The sequence below is a fragment of the Lepus europaeus genome, chromosome 1 (genome assembly GCF_033115175.1).
Source record: "Lepus europaeus isolate LE1 chromosome 1, mLepTim1.pri, whole genome shotgun sequence".
Taxonomy (NCBI): Eukaryota; Metazoa; Chordata; class Mammalia; order Lagomorpha; family Leporidae; genus Lepus; species Lepus europaeus.
This window is the reverse complement of record NC_084827.1, coordinates 85496128-85512903: the sequence shown is the minus strand read 5'-3', so window position 1 is coordinate 85512903 and position 16776 is coordinate 85496128. Positions and strand designations below refer to the sequence as shown.

Genomic DNA, 16776 nt, shown 5'->3' with positions numbered 1-16776 from the left:
AGAAAATACTACATCACAGAAAGGTCAGGATCTCAGCTGCTACAGAGGAGGTTTTATACAGCAAGAACTCAAAAGAGTGAGCCAAAGAACAAAGACTTTTGAAATGAGGCTGAGCAACATGAGTATGTACTAGGAGTTTGGTAATGAGCAAAATAACCCAATAGAAAGAATCTACTCTTTTTTTGTCAAAGGCCCTTGGAAGGTGTGCAAGAAATTATTCTAGTTTGAATAACTGTCGAACTTGTATGTGTGTCAAGTTGTCTGTCTTATCCCATTATGTGATAAGTGGTTTCAGGAAAGGAGGGGACCTATTAAAAAGATTTCATGGGACCAGAGTAAGTAAGATAAGCTAGCCCATGAAAGATTATTTCTAGATAATATAGCTGTGGCTGAAATATTGATCACCTGGAGTATTTCACTAAGATAACGACAGTATGCACATTGATAATAATGATCACACTCCTACAGTGCTTAGGTATATTTTAGCATCTTTTTATACACAAATATAAATATTATAAAAGACAAACAGCTGGTATACTTAAGCTGAGCAGAAAATAAGAAAATCCCTAATCCTGAATTTTATCGGGTTAAATTATTTTGGATTCTTTAAGCAAATACAACTCAAATTGTAGACACAATGTGTATTGGAAACAATTGAAACTTGTGTGTGGATCCTATCCCAAATGCCTGGAATAGCATTAGTGTGCTTATAGTGCAGAGCCATTTGGGTTAGACAATTATAATAGCAACTGACTTGTACTTTGGGTGAAATGGTAAGCTAATGATGTAGCCATTAATTTGAATTTAGCAGACATTTTAAACATAGGTTTCTCTTACAGATACAAAAGTTGCAATTTAAAGCTCTTTGGTGGTCTAAAAACAGCTTAATTCTGTAGTAGCATGGTAATAAGTACTAATCCAGCTTATACAGTGATTGTAGTATGTCATGTTTGTGAAAGATTGCCCAACTGCTTTCTCTGGGTTTTATGTTAATTTAAAAAATATTAACCATAAAGCATTATAACATCTTCATGCTGAGATAAACTGTTCAATTTAACTTCTACTCAAGCAGCAGCTGTCAGGAATTATCTTGTTCCTAGTGGTTTTTGCTCTCACCTTGTGCCCTTTCTTTCCAGAGACACACACTGTGGTGATAAAGCACACCTTGTTAGGATTTATTGCTTAAATAATACCTAAGCAAGATGAGCATTGGGAACCTAGGGCCTCGCTGCTGATTGAGTGATGTCATTCATTATATTATTAACAACTTTTAGAAGTTGATGGTAGTGGATACAGTAGAAATTGCCTGTTTTTATGGATCATAGGTTTAGCCCTTTGGTGGGCATATTCATGACTTCTGTGCAGATAGTTCTGAGCTACATATATAAGGGATGGCTTCTTGCTCCATTTAACTACCATTTTGCAAGTGAAAAAAATAGAGAAATGTTTTACTAATAATAGAGATAATTTCTACCATTTAGAAATATAAGTACTGTTTCAAGATTTATTATGAAAATACAGTTAATTTCCTTTCAACCACTCAACAAAGTGGAGGAAGTGTTGATATGCGCAATCTCAAATGGCTAATATTTTGAAAATCATTTCTCTTCTGAGTGTATTGCATTCTTTTATTTGGAAGTTTGTCTTTGGAAACTCAGCTTTAGGTATGGTTTTGTTAATTGTGGGTCCATTGGTGGGAAGGGTAGGAGAGTGGCTTTTGATAAATGTGAAATGAAGGGCTCACCTTTTTAAACATTGGGTAATAGGAAATTTGCAGTTAACTTACATTAGAGAAACATATATGATGGGTTTATTGTTTATGGAATGAAGAGTACTTTTTGCCTTCCACGTGAAGACTTTTAATGCATATTTCCCCAAATTTGTGGTACTGTGAAAATATAATACCAAAAATTGCACTAGAATGATGAATTACTATATACCTGTTACTTAAGTTAATTAGTTGCTCATGTTTTGTGCATTTATATTTATGTCTATGAAAATAAGTACCTAGGAATAGCTATTGCTATTAGTAGCATTTTCACCAAAACATTTAAGAATTAGTTGGAGACATCATGACACTTCACATAAAATAATAAGACAGGAGTTTCCTAATAATAAGGGTACAATAGCATTTTATATTAAAATATTCAAGATTGATAAACATTTATAATTGTTTATTCAATCCATTTGAAAATTTTCCTTTTGCTTTAATGCCTTTTATAGCTGTTTTTTCTTGTTCCAGTATCCAGTCAAAGATCATACATTGGATTTTGTTTCAGGGTCTCTTTATTTTCCTTTAATCTAGGTTTTTTGTTTAATGACACTGACATTTGTTGGAGATACAGCCGAATTCTTTTGCAAAATATTTGTTTGATTATTTCCTCATGACCAAATTCAGATCAGGCATTTTTGGCAGGAATACCACATTGGAGAGTTGTATCTTTCTCAGTGCATCACATTTGGAAATACATGATATCACTGTGTCCTTTATTGGTTGTATTAAGTTTGATCATTTGTTAAGTTGTCATCTCACAGATTTCTTTTGCAAATGTACCACTTTTTCTATATAATTTATGAGATATATGGGGGATGCACTTAATGCATTTTTTTCTGCCTTGTGTGTAGAAAAGTATATTTGATTCAGAACCTTAATGATTAAGAATCTGAGTCATTACTTGCAACAGTGCGCATGATGATGGGGTGATGGAGAACAGATAATTTTTGGATAAGGTGGGCCACAATTTACCATCCATTTATTCTCTCTTAAGGAAAATATTGATGAATTGAAGTTAATATTTTGTTTTCTCTGCTATGGACACAATTTTTAGATAACTGAATATCTTTGTATTTTAGAATTTTCAATTTGAATTCTAGACTTGGTGGGGGCACTATACACAACAGGGCATTATTTGATCGTAATTTTTCTGTTTGCTTTAGTTGGGTGTGGATAGATAATTTTAAAAGATAAATGGACCTTCTTGGTAAGATTTTTTTTTTCTTTATAGAGATAACCCATAACACTAATAAAGCAGTGTGGCTTTAAAGAGGGATCACTAGCTTTTGGTCTTATGTGCCTCCTTTAGCCCATGAAGAAAGCACTTGAATTCCTAGTTATGATATATGCGCTTATTATGTCATCATTCTTCCTATGTGAAAGGCTAGTGCTGCAGATCATATAAACACCTGAAGTTAGCCATTTGGCTTGTCAGTAAGGGAGGATTTATAGTGGTTGTAATCATGGTAATAACAAGGATGATATTTTGTATTTATTAAGTACAGAAGAAGGCATTTGCAATGTAAGTGGTCCACAACCAATTCATGTCTGTGGTGTAATGAAAAGTACTTTGGGTTTAGAAGACCAACCATTGCTCCTTTTCCACTTTTCCACCAGTGTGATCCTAGAAAAACTCTTAACCTTCTTGAACCTCATTTTTTTTAGAATGGGAATGAAAGCTATAAGAGTCAAATGATGCTACGTTGTGTTGTAAAGATGGCATTGATCAAAATTGTGCCAGTTAAATGTTCTCAGCAGCTCAGGGACTGTACTTTGCCCCTCTTTTGTGTTCATATGTGGCAGGCACCTCATTAGCAAAGCATTTCTGGGTTGTCCCAGACAATTATTACTCCTTTGTGTTTGTTCCTCTAATAGTTTGTAAATGTCTCTATTAAAAGGTAGCCTTCAACTATCTTATTGAGCTCTTATTCATAGTTTTTTGCTGTTCCTGGTTAGATCCTGGCATATAGTACACATTTAATATGTTTGTGGAGTGAGAAAGTACACAGACCCTTGTTTTTATTTATAAACATAGGTAAGTAGGCTTTTAGCTTCTTCCTCCTCCTACCCCCCAAAGATGAGAAATTACGCTCTCATTAATATTTAATCAATGTATTATAGTTGTGTGTTTTATATAAGGAATTCTACAGATTGCATATCTGGTGTCAGTTAGTCCAGTATTGGAGAAATTTTTTTTAAAAAAATGCAATAGTGTAGGATACTTTAAAGGGGAGTGTGAGAAAACATACCCAGAAAAAATCGACTGCAGTAGGTAAGTCTATTGCATAAATCAAAAGGGTTTGTGTCATAGCATGAGCATGTGCCATTCCTGCTCATATATTGAATTTCAGTAGTTGGTTGCATAAAGAAGTAAAGTGTAATGAAACTGGCAAGCAAAGTATTCCCCAGTCAGTCTTATCTTTGTTCCATTTGTCCTTCAGAGAGAGCTTTTCTTGCCTTTTTCAATAAAATCTAGCCAGGCTTGCTGCCTGCTTGCTTGCTTTTTTTTTTTTTCTTTGTATCTTTCAGTAACTGAGAAGACCAATGTGATTCAGGGCTTTTATAGTTCTTAGCAGCTGCTTTTTAAGAGATCAAAACTTAGAATGCTACTACATGGCATTAAGGCTCAACCATTGATATGTCCCTGTAGGGGTGGTGTTTTTCTTGGGGTGAGAAAAGGAAAGAGGAAAGAAGAAGGGGAAGGGGTGACCCCCCTCAAGTGTGCATGCAACAATAAACCCTAATTTCCTTGTTTCCTAGGATCCTCTTTGCAAGCTCAGTGCTTAACCTGACCGAACTGGCTGCCCTTCGGCCTGACCTTGGAAAATTGAAAAAGATTCTGTATTTCCATGAAAACCAATTGGTATATCCTGTCAAAAAACATCAGGAGAGGGATTTCCAGTATGGATACAATCAGATTCTTTCATGGTAGGTATAGATTGTATCATTCCATTGGGTTCTTTTACCCTTTTCATTATAGGTGGTTATCTTTTGAATCTGGAGGCCTGCTATACACTTATTAAAAAAAAAAAAGACCTTTATGTAGGTTCTGATATTTTGTTTTAAAGATTTATTTATTTATTTGAAAGTTAGAGTTATAGATAGAGAAGGAGAGGGAGAGGAAAGGAGAGAGACAGAGAGAGAGAAAGAGAGAATCTTCCATCTGTTGCTTCACTCTTTAGATGACTGCGATGTCCTGGAGTCAGGAACTAGGAGCTTCTTCCAGATCTCCCACATGGGTGACAGGGGCTCCAGCACTTGGGCCATCTTTGGCTACTTTTCCCTGGCTATTAGCAGGGAGCTGGATCAGAAGTGGAGCAGCCGGGATGCAAGCTGGTGCCCATGTGTAATTCTGGCCTTGCAGGTGACAGCTTTACCAGCTGCGCCACAACATCGGCCCCTAAATGTTTAAACATACCTTCCCAGGTAGTCATTACTCATGCATCTGCAGTGTAATATAAGGTCACAGTTAATCCTTTTATGGCATACATATATGTAGCAATCTAATTACATGTTGAATTGATTAACTGTATTTTTCACAGCATTCAGAAAGGGTTGGTAAGCCCTTCAGCCTTAGATCCTATGGTCTGTTGTTCAAGGCATACTTTTAGAAAAAAAGTGAAGTTATTCTTATTTACCAGCCGTTTTAACTGTATTCAGCTAAAATAAAAATAAAAATTTACAGAGGAATAAAACAAAATGAAAGCATAACATAGAAAGGGGTTGTGTTCCTTTTTTTCCTGGTTGTTTGTAAGAGAAAGAAAACTACAGAAAATGAATTGTTAGGTGGTGTTTTTTTTTTTTTTCCCTCATTGAGTCTTTTGAAATAGCACAGCCTTAAAATACCATGACATTTCAAAGGTGATGTCCCTCTCTATTGTGACTTCAAGAAAGTGTATCTCCTGAAGCATAGTTAATGAAAGAAGTTAATAACAACTCTGAAACAGGTTTGCCATTGGATCCTGTTCACATAACTGCAACTGTCAAATAGAATCAATTTGGCAGTGGCTGGATACCTTCTACTCCCCTCTATTAACTGTTATTAACAAAGGGGATTGATAATGTGTTTAAAGAGACCCCTAACTCTTGCAAGTATGTTTCGTAGTTTAGTTGACATAGAAAAACAGCTCTATGGTAATAATTCTGTGTTTTGAGCGTTTTGTAAATGTTTTCCTGCAGTCATTTTTACAAGCTGCTCCAATTGTGAAGTAGTAGCAGTGCTATCAAAATAGAGTAGAACTGCTTCACGTCAAATGTCTCATAAAAAAGCAACCATTTTAAAATTTCATAATAAAATTAAAATATGTTATTTTATATTGAAACAGGGAAGGGAAGTATGTTTTGAAAACAAAAATAAAATCATTTTATGCTTTATCAATATGGAAAACATTTGTAATATTCTTTTGATTTCTTGAATTAGCATCATTCTTTTCCTCAGATAGTGTGTGTTTATTACCCCTGAGAAATCACTGGGAAAAAAATTATGTCTATTTTTCCCTTTATGGGTGGCTTTAAAGTTAATGGAAGTTACACCCACTCATATCAGGGAGGAAATGCACCAAAAAGAACATTTCTGTACACTATCTTGGATCTTTAATTTAGCATAAAGTAGATTTTTAGGAATGTAAGGAGTTGGGTCGCATGCCCTTTGAGGGCAGATATTTTAAAAAGTTTCACTCACTACCCCTCCTCTCTTTCATAAAAGATTGTTTTTGATGTTACAGAACAAGACTATAACAGCGTGTTCATGCTTTTTCAGCACTGCTCTTCTCAAGAGGGTAAACTGATAGACAAACTGGGAGAGAAGGAAGTGGACTTCATCATCAGTTGACTTCTTAATGGGAAAAAAATAGTTCACAGTTGTCCAGAGGAAAAATAAGAGTGTCAGAAAGCAGTCTTGTTCAGATTCTCTGTGAAAAGTATGACTCCTGCTTCCTCAAATGTTTCTTTAGTTTTCTTGCTGACTTCTGCTTTTGTTGGCACTGTCAGATTTCTTTCTTGACCGTGTGGCATTCGAGGCCTTTAAAGATGACTGACATAAGCACTCACCTTAAACAGCGGTTTCACTAACCCTCTGACTTATGAACACATGTTGTAACTATATATTATGACCTGTGGGTCGCTATTACAATATGCAACATATGGTGAAAACAGACTAGCTGTAAAACATCCCTCAACTTTGGGTCTATTATTATATTGACTTCCTTATTGCTTAGTGTTGTGTCAGCACTTCTATGACATTCCTTTGAATTATCCATGTTGTAATCACCTCTACCTTCCAAATTTGTACTAGGTAGTAACTAAAACAATCATAGTTACAGAAACCTGTATGGAAAAGCTGTTGAGGTGTGGGACAGGGAATGCATGGACATGGTGAGCCAATATTCCTTTTTTTGGCTTATCTTTCTGCCTAGTATTAATAAGTATAAATTTGGCTGTCTAACTAAATGTGACTTAACCAAACTCAGGGTTTTCCATGATTTTCCTAATTTTAAGCTCCACGTATTCTATTGTGTCTTGTATATGTACTTACATGTCTTTTCACTGTTACTGATCTATAATTTTTAGGAAAAAATAAACCAATTTTGTCTATTTCATCTTGTACAACTTTTTATCAAAGGATTTTCCTGTGTTTCCTTGAGTTCCAGTGACATTGAATCATTGGTTAAGACAGAGAACATTTTTCAAAATCAAAAGTTATTTATTGGGGCCGGCACTGTGGCAAAGCAGGCTAACGCCCTGGCCTGTGGCGCCAGCATCCCATATGGGCGCTGGTTCTAGTCCCAGCTGCTCCACTTCCAATCCAGCTCTCTGCTATGTCCTGAGAAAGCAGTGGAAGATGGCCCAAGTCCTCGAGCCCCTGTACCCACTTGGGAGACCTAGAAGAAGCTCCTGGCTCCTGGCTTCAGATCAGCTCAGCTCTGGCTGTTTCAGTCATCTGGGGAGTGAACCACCAAATGGAAGACCTTTCTCTCTCTCTGACTCTACTTCTCTCTGTAATCCTGTCTTTCAAATAAATAAAAATTAGTCTTTTTTTTTAAAAAGTTATTTATTTAATCAATTTTTGATTCGTAAAAGTCTCCTACTACACATTCAAGGTTTATCCAGCTCATTCATGGTTATGATTGGTGTTCATTTTCTTGGGAAAATGTTACAGGCAGTCCTGAAAACTCTTGGCTTGTTTAGGTTTTCTATGTCTTCATGGTTCAATTTAGGTAGTTGCATGTGTCCAGGGATCTATCCATTTCTGATAGATTTCCCTGTTTGCTGGCATACAACTCTTTGTAGTAATTCCTGATGACTCTTTTTATTTCTGTGTGGGAGAGGGAGTGGGAGATGGGAGGGTTGCAGCTGGGAGGGAGGTTATTGGGGGGGGGGGGAAGCCACTGTAATCCAAGATCTGTACTTTGGATATTTATATTTATTAAATAAAAGTTAAAAAAAAAACTCTTGGTTTGTGAAATGTTGTTTTCACATTTCCTTATATTAATATATTTAAATGTTAAAAACAAGATAAACAAAATAGCCAGACTAACAAAGAAAAAAATCAAATAAATAAAATTAGAGATGAAAAAGGCAACTTTACAGCTGACACTACTGAAATAGAAAGCATCAAAAAAACTACTATGAAGAACTATATGCTAATAAACTGTAAAACCTTAAAGAAATGAATAAATTCCTGGATTCATATAACCTATCACGGTGAAATGAAGAAGATATAGACAATCTAAACAGACCCATACCAGCAATGAGATTGAAGCTGTAATTGAGTCTTCCATCAAGGAAATTTACAGGACCTGATGGCTTTACTACTGAATTCTACAAAGCATTCAAAGAGGAAGTAACTCCAATACTCTTCAAACTATTCCAAAATACTGAACAGGATGGAATTCTTCCAAACTCTATATGAGACCAGCATTACCATGATACCAAACATAGAAATGGTGCAGAAAGAAAACTACTGAGCTATATCTTTAATGAACAGAGATGCAAGGATTCTCAACAAAGTACCAGTAAAATTGAATCCAGAATCACATAAAAAATCATACATCATGATCAAGTGTGACTATGCCAGAAATGTAAGCATGGTTCAACATTTGCAAATTTGTAAACATCATAATTCACATCAATAGAATGAAGAATAAAAACAATATGGTCATCTCAATAGATACACAGAAGCATTTGATAAGATTCAGTACCCCCTCGTGATAAAAAGCCCTCCACAAATTAGGTATAGAAGACCATTCTTCAAAATTATGAAGGCTATATATCAAAAATCAACAGCCAATATCGTATTGAATGGGGGAAAACTGAAAGCATTCCCCCTCAGGTCTGGGACAAGACAAGGATGTCCACTTTCATCACTGTTATTAAATCTAGTACTAGAAGTTTTAGCAAGAGCAATTAGGGAAGAGAAGGAAATAAAGGCCATCAAAATTGGAAAAGAGGAAGTCAGTCTATCCCTGTTTGCAGATGACATGATGTTGTACATGGAAAAACCTAAACTCTCCACCAAATAGCTCTTAAAATTAATAAACCAATTCAGTAAACTTGCAGGTTACAAAATAAACACAAAAAGGTAGCTTTTTTATGCTAATGATGAACTCACAAAAAGAGAAATCAACAAATTTCACTCATGAGAGCAACAGAAAATCAAATATTTGTGTCCCTTTGATTTCTTTTTCTTGCCTAATTGCTCTGGCTGAAACGTCCAGGCCTATACTAAATAGCAAGGGTGAAAGTGGCCATCCTTGTCTGGTTCTGGACCTTAGGGGGAATGCTTCCAGCTTTTCCCCATTCACTAGGGTGCTGGCTGTGGGTTGATCATAAATTGCTTTGATTGTGTTGAGGACTGTTCCTTCTATATCCAATTTGTTTATGGTTTTCATCATGAAAGAATTTTGTGTTTTATCAAATGCTTTCTCTGCATTTATTGAGATAGCCATGTGGTTTTTGTTCCTCAGTTTATTAATGTGGTGTATCACATTGATTGATTTGTGAATGTTGAACCATCCCTGCATACCAGGGATAAATCCCATTTGGTCACGGTGTATGATCTTTCTGATGTGTTGTTGGAATTGATTAACTAATATTTTGTTGAGGATTTTTACATATAACTTCATCAGGGATATTGGTTTATAGTTCTCTTTCTCTTTTTTGTCTTTTTCTGGCTTAGGAATAAAGGTGATGCAGGCTTCATAGATGATGTTGGGAGAATTCCCTCCATTTCAGTTGTTTTGAATTGTTTGAGAAGAAATTAGTTCTTCTTTAAATGTTGATAGAACTCTGCAATGAACCCATCTGATTCTGGGCTTTTCTTTGGTGGGAGGATATTTACTACTGATTCTATTTCCATCCTGGTTATTGGTCTGTTTAGGTTTTCTATGTCTTCATGACTCAATTTCATAGATTTTATGTGTCTAGGAATCTATCCATGCCTTCTAGGTTTCCCAGTTTGTTAGCATATAGCTCTTTGTAATAATTCCTAATGATTATTTTTATTTCTGTGGTATGTGTTATTATATTTTCTTTTTCATCTCTGATTTTATTGATTTGGTTCTTTTCTCTCTCTCTCTCTCTCTCTCTTTGGTTAGTTGGGCCAATGGTATATCAATTTTAAAATATGTTATCTTAAACACTAAAATAAAGGCAGAAGGAAAGAGAGTGGGGGATGATGGGAGGGAGGCAGAGAATATCATGTTCATAGAACTGTATCTACGAATCACAATGAATCTGTTAAAAACTAAGTAAAATTATTTTTTTAAAAAAGGCCAAGAACTCAGTCTATTCATTGAATACAATAGACAGTATTACATTTAGTTTAAGGTCCATGGCATGTGATCCTTTGTAATATATTCCTTTATATAATCAGCATGACCTCATAAAATGGATTTCTGGTTCCATTTCCATTAATAATCCTGCTTCTCTGACTACCACAAAGATAATGTAATAGTGGAATTAGCTATTTATACAGTACACGATAATCCTTCCTGTTTAGTACTTCTTGTAGTAGAACTTTTAAAAACCCAACATGGTTTATTGAATAAGGGCTAAAGAATGAAATATAATCAACTAAATAGCATTGAAGATATCATGCCCTTGTATTAAAATAACATTACCTGAGTTAGTCTCCTTAAAGTTAGTCAGAAGTTCTGAATATTCCCAGTAATACAGTATAAAATGGTTTATGTCGCTGACTTAGAAACTCAACAACTGTAATTGGTTCAGAAAAGAAAAAAAGGTCTTACTGTACTTAATGTTGTTGATAATATAGAAAGTTCCCAACATTGTGGAACAATTTTGAGGTATCATGTGATCCTATTAGTAACTTAATTTTCCTGTTGTCTTTCCTTGCTGATTCCAGCTATCAAACTTCTTGTGATATGGTAACACGACAATGAAACTTATTTCCTAGAGAACTTGGTAGATACTGATGGGAAGTGTAGAGTTCTTTGCACACAGGTTTTTTGTAAAGAAAAATATGTTTGATTTAAAAGGCAGATTTATAGAGGGAGAGAGAGATATAGAAAGATACCTTACATCCAGTGGTTCACTTCCTGGATGCCTGTAACAGGGAGAGCTAGCCCAAGTTAACCCAAGAGCCAGGAACTCTATCCAAGTCTGCCTCATGGATGGCCGGAGCCCAGATGCATGTTTTATCATCCCGCTGTCTCCCAGGTGCATTGACAGGAACCTGGACTGGAAGAAAAAGTAGCCAGGACTCAAACTGACACTTCAGTGTGGCAAGTGGGATTCCCAAGTAGTGACTTGCACTACCATCCTGGCTTCTAAACAGAATTTTGAGGCTTATTACAATTAACTCTAAATGAACCTAGGCTCATTATTTGCATTGATTATTTTTCTTGACAGTCTTGTGGCTGATGTGGTGGTGTTCAATTCAGTTTTTAATATGGAATCATTTCTGAATTCTATTGGAAAATTTATGAAGCTGATTCCTGACCACAGACCCAAGGATTTGGAAAGCATCATTAGACCCAAGTGCCAAGTTATTTACTTTCCCATCAGGTTCCCTGATGTGAGCAGGTCAGTTTGTTTGACTATTTTCTTAATATTGTATCATAAATCACCTTTCAAATGTATAAAATTGGTGTTTTTCTTGCTAATTTTAACTTTCCAGCAAAAACATGGTTAATTAGAGCATTGAGGTCTATCTCACCATGCTGTGATTTGCAAAGATTCTAAATAGTCATATGTCCACCCTTTCATTGAATGGTTAGTTCAGATATTGTGTTCTTCCCTTCTTTCCTCTTATTTAATTGATCCACAAAGCAAGCTACCATGGATTTTAATACATAACTGTTTTGTTTGTTGTTTTGTTATGGAAGTTATTTTCAAAGGTATTGCTGCATCTTTGCATTCAGTTTTGCCCATTGGTTTACATATATAATAGTTACTGTTCTAAGTAAATCAATATTAAATCTCACTGCTTGGATTCTGTCACTGTCTACACTCTTTTTTTTATATTTTCTCCTATTTTTCTCATTATTGATACTCTTAATAAAGATTATTATTCCTCATTGGAATCCAAACCTACTTAATTGCTTTTTCTCTTTCTCAGTTACTTAAGGACATTTTTATTATCCTTGTTTTTGTGATCACCCTGAACTAGCAGTAGATGATATGGCTCTAAGGGAACATTCTGAGATTCCTTTTCACTCTTGGTTGAACCTAACAAAACTATTTTTACTACCACTGGTAATATTTCTCCCTTGCGAGTAGATAGTTTACTTCAGTGGGACTCAGACGAGCTGGGGATGCTGCTGTCTTGTTACTGACTGCATCCTTAAAATGATTTTGGGAACAGCTGTTCCTTTCCCAGCCCTGAAATGAAGGCAGGAAATGATTTAACATCCATACATGCTGTGCAGGTCAGCGTAAGTCTGTGTACTGCACTTACTGAGGTCACCCAGACTTTGCTGTAGGGACGGTAGTCCTCATCCGCACTCCTAATGGTGATTTATTTGAATGTCTTACTCGTTAATATTTCACTGAAGAAAAATCTGCCCCGTACCAAATCAAGTTAGTGAGTCATAAAATTAAAGTTAGACCACCTTGCCCATTCCTTACTTTATAGAGTCCAGAAAACAGAGGCCCAGAGCATTTGAGACTGGCTTGCATTTACCCTGTCATTGCCACAGACTGGATTAAGTTTTAGGCCCTGTGACTTCTAATTCAAATTTCAATGTGCTATTCAAGCTTTCTTTCATTATAGGTGATACGTTCAAAACATAAATGCTTGCATGTATATACAATATCTATTTGTAGGAATATAGTTTCTTTATGTATGCGGATAGAATTTCAGCTTTTAAAAAATGTAGTTGTTATGCTTTTGTTCTATCTAAACTTCAAAAAATATGACCTTACGTTTTCTGTAAATTGCTTTTCTTTTGTAATATACAGGCAAAATGCACATCTTTAAGTGAGGAGGTGGTTGTAGCTCATCTTAATTGCTACTGTTACAGTATTCCAAATAAACAACATTTTAAAATTCATTTGTATCTGATATGTTCCTACAGCATCCTATCTTTAATACACCTGTGGCAGTTGAATGGTTTATTAATTTGAACCATATTACCATAAAGGAATCTAGCTAAATAGAAGAAGGTTAAGAAATATTGTGGGCAAGATAACATTCATAAGCAAGGTCTTAGCCCAGAGTGTTATTTGAATTATTTTCAAATGGTAATTTGCTTTATACAACCCAAACTCATATAGTGTAAGTAAGTGATTATTTGCATGAGTGACAATCATTCTAATGCCTGCAGTTTTAAAAGCGTATTATTTTGTTGAGATGTTGAAAAAATATTTACTGATTCCAAAGGCAAAATAACAAGAGGTGATTAAAAAGAAACCTTTGAATCTTTCTCCCTGTACAAATATGTGGTCATGACAAAAAAAAATTTAAATAAAAATAAAGGAGAGGATACAGCTAAAGTAGTAATATAATGCGCTATATACTATATGACATAACAGATACTAGTCTGAGAGGGAGAATAGCCATATGTTCAGCAAAATTAGGATTTAAAGAGGTGGTCTCTTTTGAAACTCAGGGCATGTCTGTCACCTAGGCTTTCAGTCATATTGGACTTGGGGCACCTGCTGATATCTAGTACCCTATTCAGTGTCTAGTTCGTCACTCCCAAACACCAAAAAAAAAAAAAAAAAAAAAGGAAGAGACAGTAAGTGTTCCCTTGAAAATATTGCATCATCTGCATAAACTCTTTGGGAGGGGAAACTCTTAAACAATGTACTAATATGCATGTGTATTTGAGTCTTGACCACAATTTAGCTGAATGACCTGTGGCAGTGGATTGACTCTGAACCTGCAAGTTCTTTAATGGGTATGATTATATTTATCTTGTCATTACATCAGGATGATGTAGTGATTAGATAAAATAATGCAGGACTAATACCTAGTATAGTATCTGACATATAGTACATCCCTAATGAAAGATGATTTTATTATCTCCTCCACCCCCATTAATTTATAAATGATCACTTTTTTGTCAACTGAACATAGAGTACTGTATCCATTCCACCTCCCACATTTCCATAATCAACATATGAGAATAAAAAACTCTTCTACCAAAGAGTCAGTGTAATATACATTAAAATTGTTTTTTATTTTATTGCCCCGTTTCAAGTAATCACTCGGCTCCACCAGATCCCATCACCCACTGTTAGAGTCAACTTCTTCACTCTTGGTTAAATAGGAACTTCACTCTTACCCTGTTTCTACTTTATTTATCCATCATAACTTCTGTGTTCCACAACCAACCATATTTATTATCATCCTCTATGTTCATGACTTATAAATTCACATAGGCCCTTTGAGCTACCTGGCAAACATGTTGCATTTCCCTTCCCTCCTCTACATGGGATAACTAATCAAGCCTTTTCCTTTCTTTAGAAATCCCCAATACCGAATCTTCTGCCTTCATTCTCAACTATTAACTGGGAAATAGAATCAATCAGAAGAGAACTTTCTCTGTTGACACCACTACATCGCCCCCGCAACATCACACCCATTTCTGGGTGTGTATTCTCTACATTTACAGTGGTCATTGTGAGCCGCCTGACCTCCCTTATATCAAAGACCCATCTCCACGTTTTTGTCAGAACTCATCCTGCTCACATGCTGAACGATTAACTGGTTTTCTCTATTCTGCAGCACCAATTTTCTTGTCTTCTGAATCATTCCTATTTTCCTTTGGATCATTCCTCTTAGCATACAAAAAATGCTGTTGTTTCTTACATATTAAAATGAAAACACTGCTCTTGACTCTACTTCTCGATTCTGTGACTCTTTCCTCCTACTAGCAAAACCTCTTGAAAAAGTTGTTTATATTTGTTGCTTTCAGTGTCATCACTCCAGTTCCCAAGTCTGTTCCCCTGCAGCTGTTTTTGTCAAGGTCACCAGTGATTTCCAGGCCCCTAAGTCCTGTGGTCAATTATTAGTACTCATCTTAACATGTCAGCAACAGTTGACACATGATAACACCTTCTTCACTTGGCTTGTAGGACACACAGTGCCCTGATTTTCACACAGGTCATTGCTTCTCAGGCCTTGCTGTTGGTCCCCCGTAATCACCATGACCTTTTAACATTGGCCATGTTGGGTACACTTGGCACTTGAAGAGTTGATGCAGGAAGAGCCTGTGATTGAAATGAAAAGGTAAGAGTCAGGAGGTCAACAGTGAGAATTATCCTGTGAAACAAAAGGAAGGGAGTTTTAAGGAGATGATCACTAGTGAGATCAGAGTAGAGACCTAAAGGAAGGTGATGACCAAAAGTGTCCTGTGTCCTTTAATTTGACAATTAAAGGGTCAGTGGCATCCATCCTGCATTCTGTTAACTCACGTTAAAGTTTTGTGTGTTTTTTCTGGTAGGTTTCCAATCTGGGTAAGCTCTTTCTCTCTCTCTCTCTCTCTCTCTCTCTCTCTCTCTCTCTCTCTCTCCAATCTGGGTAAGGTCTCTCTCTTCCTCTCTCTCTCTCTCTCTCTCCTCCTCCTCCTCTCTCTCTCTCTCTTTCACACACACACACACCCCACACACACACACATGCCCTACTTCTCATTCTATGGATGAAGGCACCAAGGCCCAGAGAAGTTATGTGTCTTCTAACAATCACACAGCCAAATATAAGCACAGCAAGGAACTAGAACTCATATCTCAAAATCTTCATCAGTGCTCAGCTCACCACTTATGTTTAAATGCAATTTCAGAGGTCTCGATTATCTGACTTTTTAGCTGACAACAGATTAGCAGCATGGAATTGGAGGTGTGATAAAGGCAGGCTCACTGACAGCAGTTACAAGTGACAGCTGAGTGACAGCTTGACAACAAGGGAGGAGAGATAAACAATTTTAAGAAGTATATGGGAAGTGAAAAAAACACAGCAGCCTGCAGCCATTCTGTGTTAGGGCAGGCAACTCTGCACATCAAGTAACCCCTGCAGTCATTTCTCCATGATTGTACAGCTTGTGTGTCAAAAGGATGACTGTGATTAATTAAGAGAGATAAAATGATAATCAGTAAATTTCATTTTAAGAATGTAGGGAAATGCATAATCCAGTTTTGGAAGGAATGATCAATCATAGCAAATGGAGCTAAACATTATGCCTTGCTCTAAGCTGTATATGCACTGTTTTCACCTAGAAGACAGTGAACATGAAACACTTCCTGTGCAGCTGTAATATGTATCTTTAAGCTTTAACTGACCAGCGGACATGTCATTAAGTGACCTTTTCTTTAGATCTCCCTGACTACAGTTTTACCATTGGCCAGGTCTCCCATTTCTGCTGGGTTGCAGGCACTGCCTCCTTCACAACCGAAGGCTCCCAGGCCAGCGAGATGACTGCTGTTCAACAAGGCAGATTTTGCAAGATTAGTATCAGAGGATGAATCTCATCTTGAGATATGATGAGAAGGGACCCCAATCCGGTGCCCCAACCGGGGCTAGAACCCGTGGTGCCGGCGCT

General features: G+C 36.3%; 1 protein-coding gene across 5 annotated transcripts in view; it reads left to right on the top strand.

Annotated features, from left to right (window-relative positions):
- Positions 1-16776, top strand: part of GTDC1 (glycosyltransferase like domain containing 1) — a 435900-nt gene that overhangs the window by 206820 nt on the left and 212304 nt on the right. For all 5 annotated transcript variants that reach the window (XM_062186286.1, XM_062186312.1, XM_062186277.1 and 2 more), the window contains 2 exons: positions 4535-4702; positions 11645-11818. In XM_062186286.1, the coding sequence (XP_062042270.1) occupies positions 4535-4702; positions 11645-11818 (342 nt within the window). The remainder of the gene's footprint in view (positions 1-4534; positions 4703-11644; positions 11819-16776) is intronic.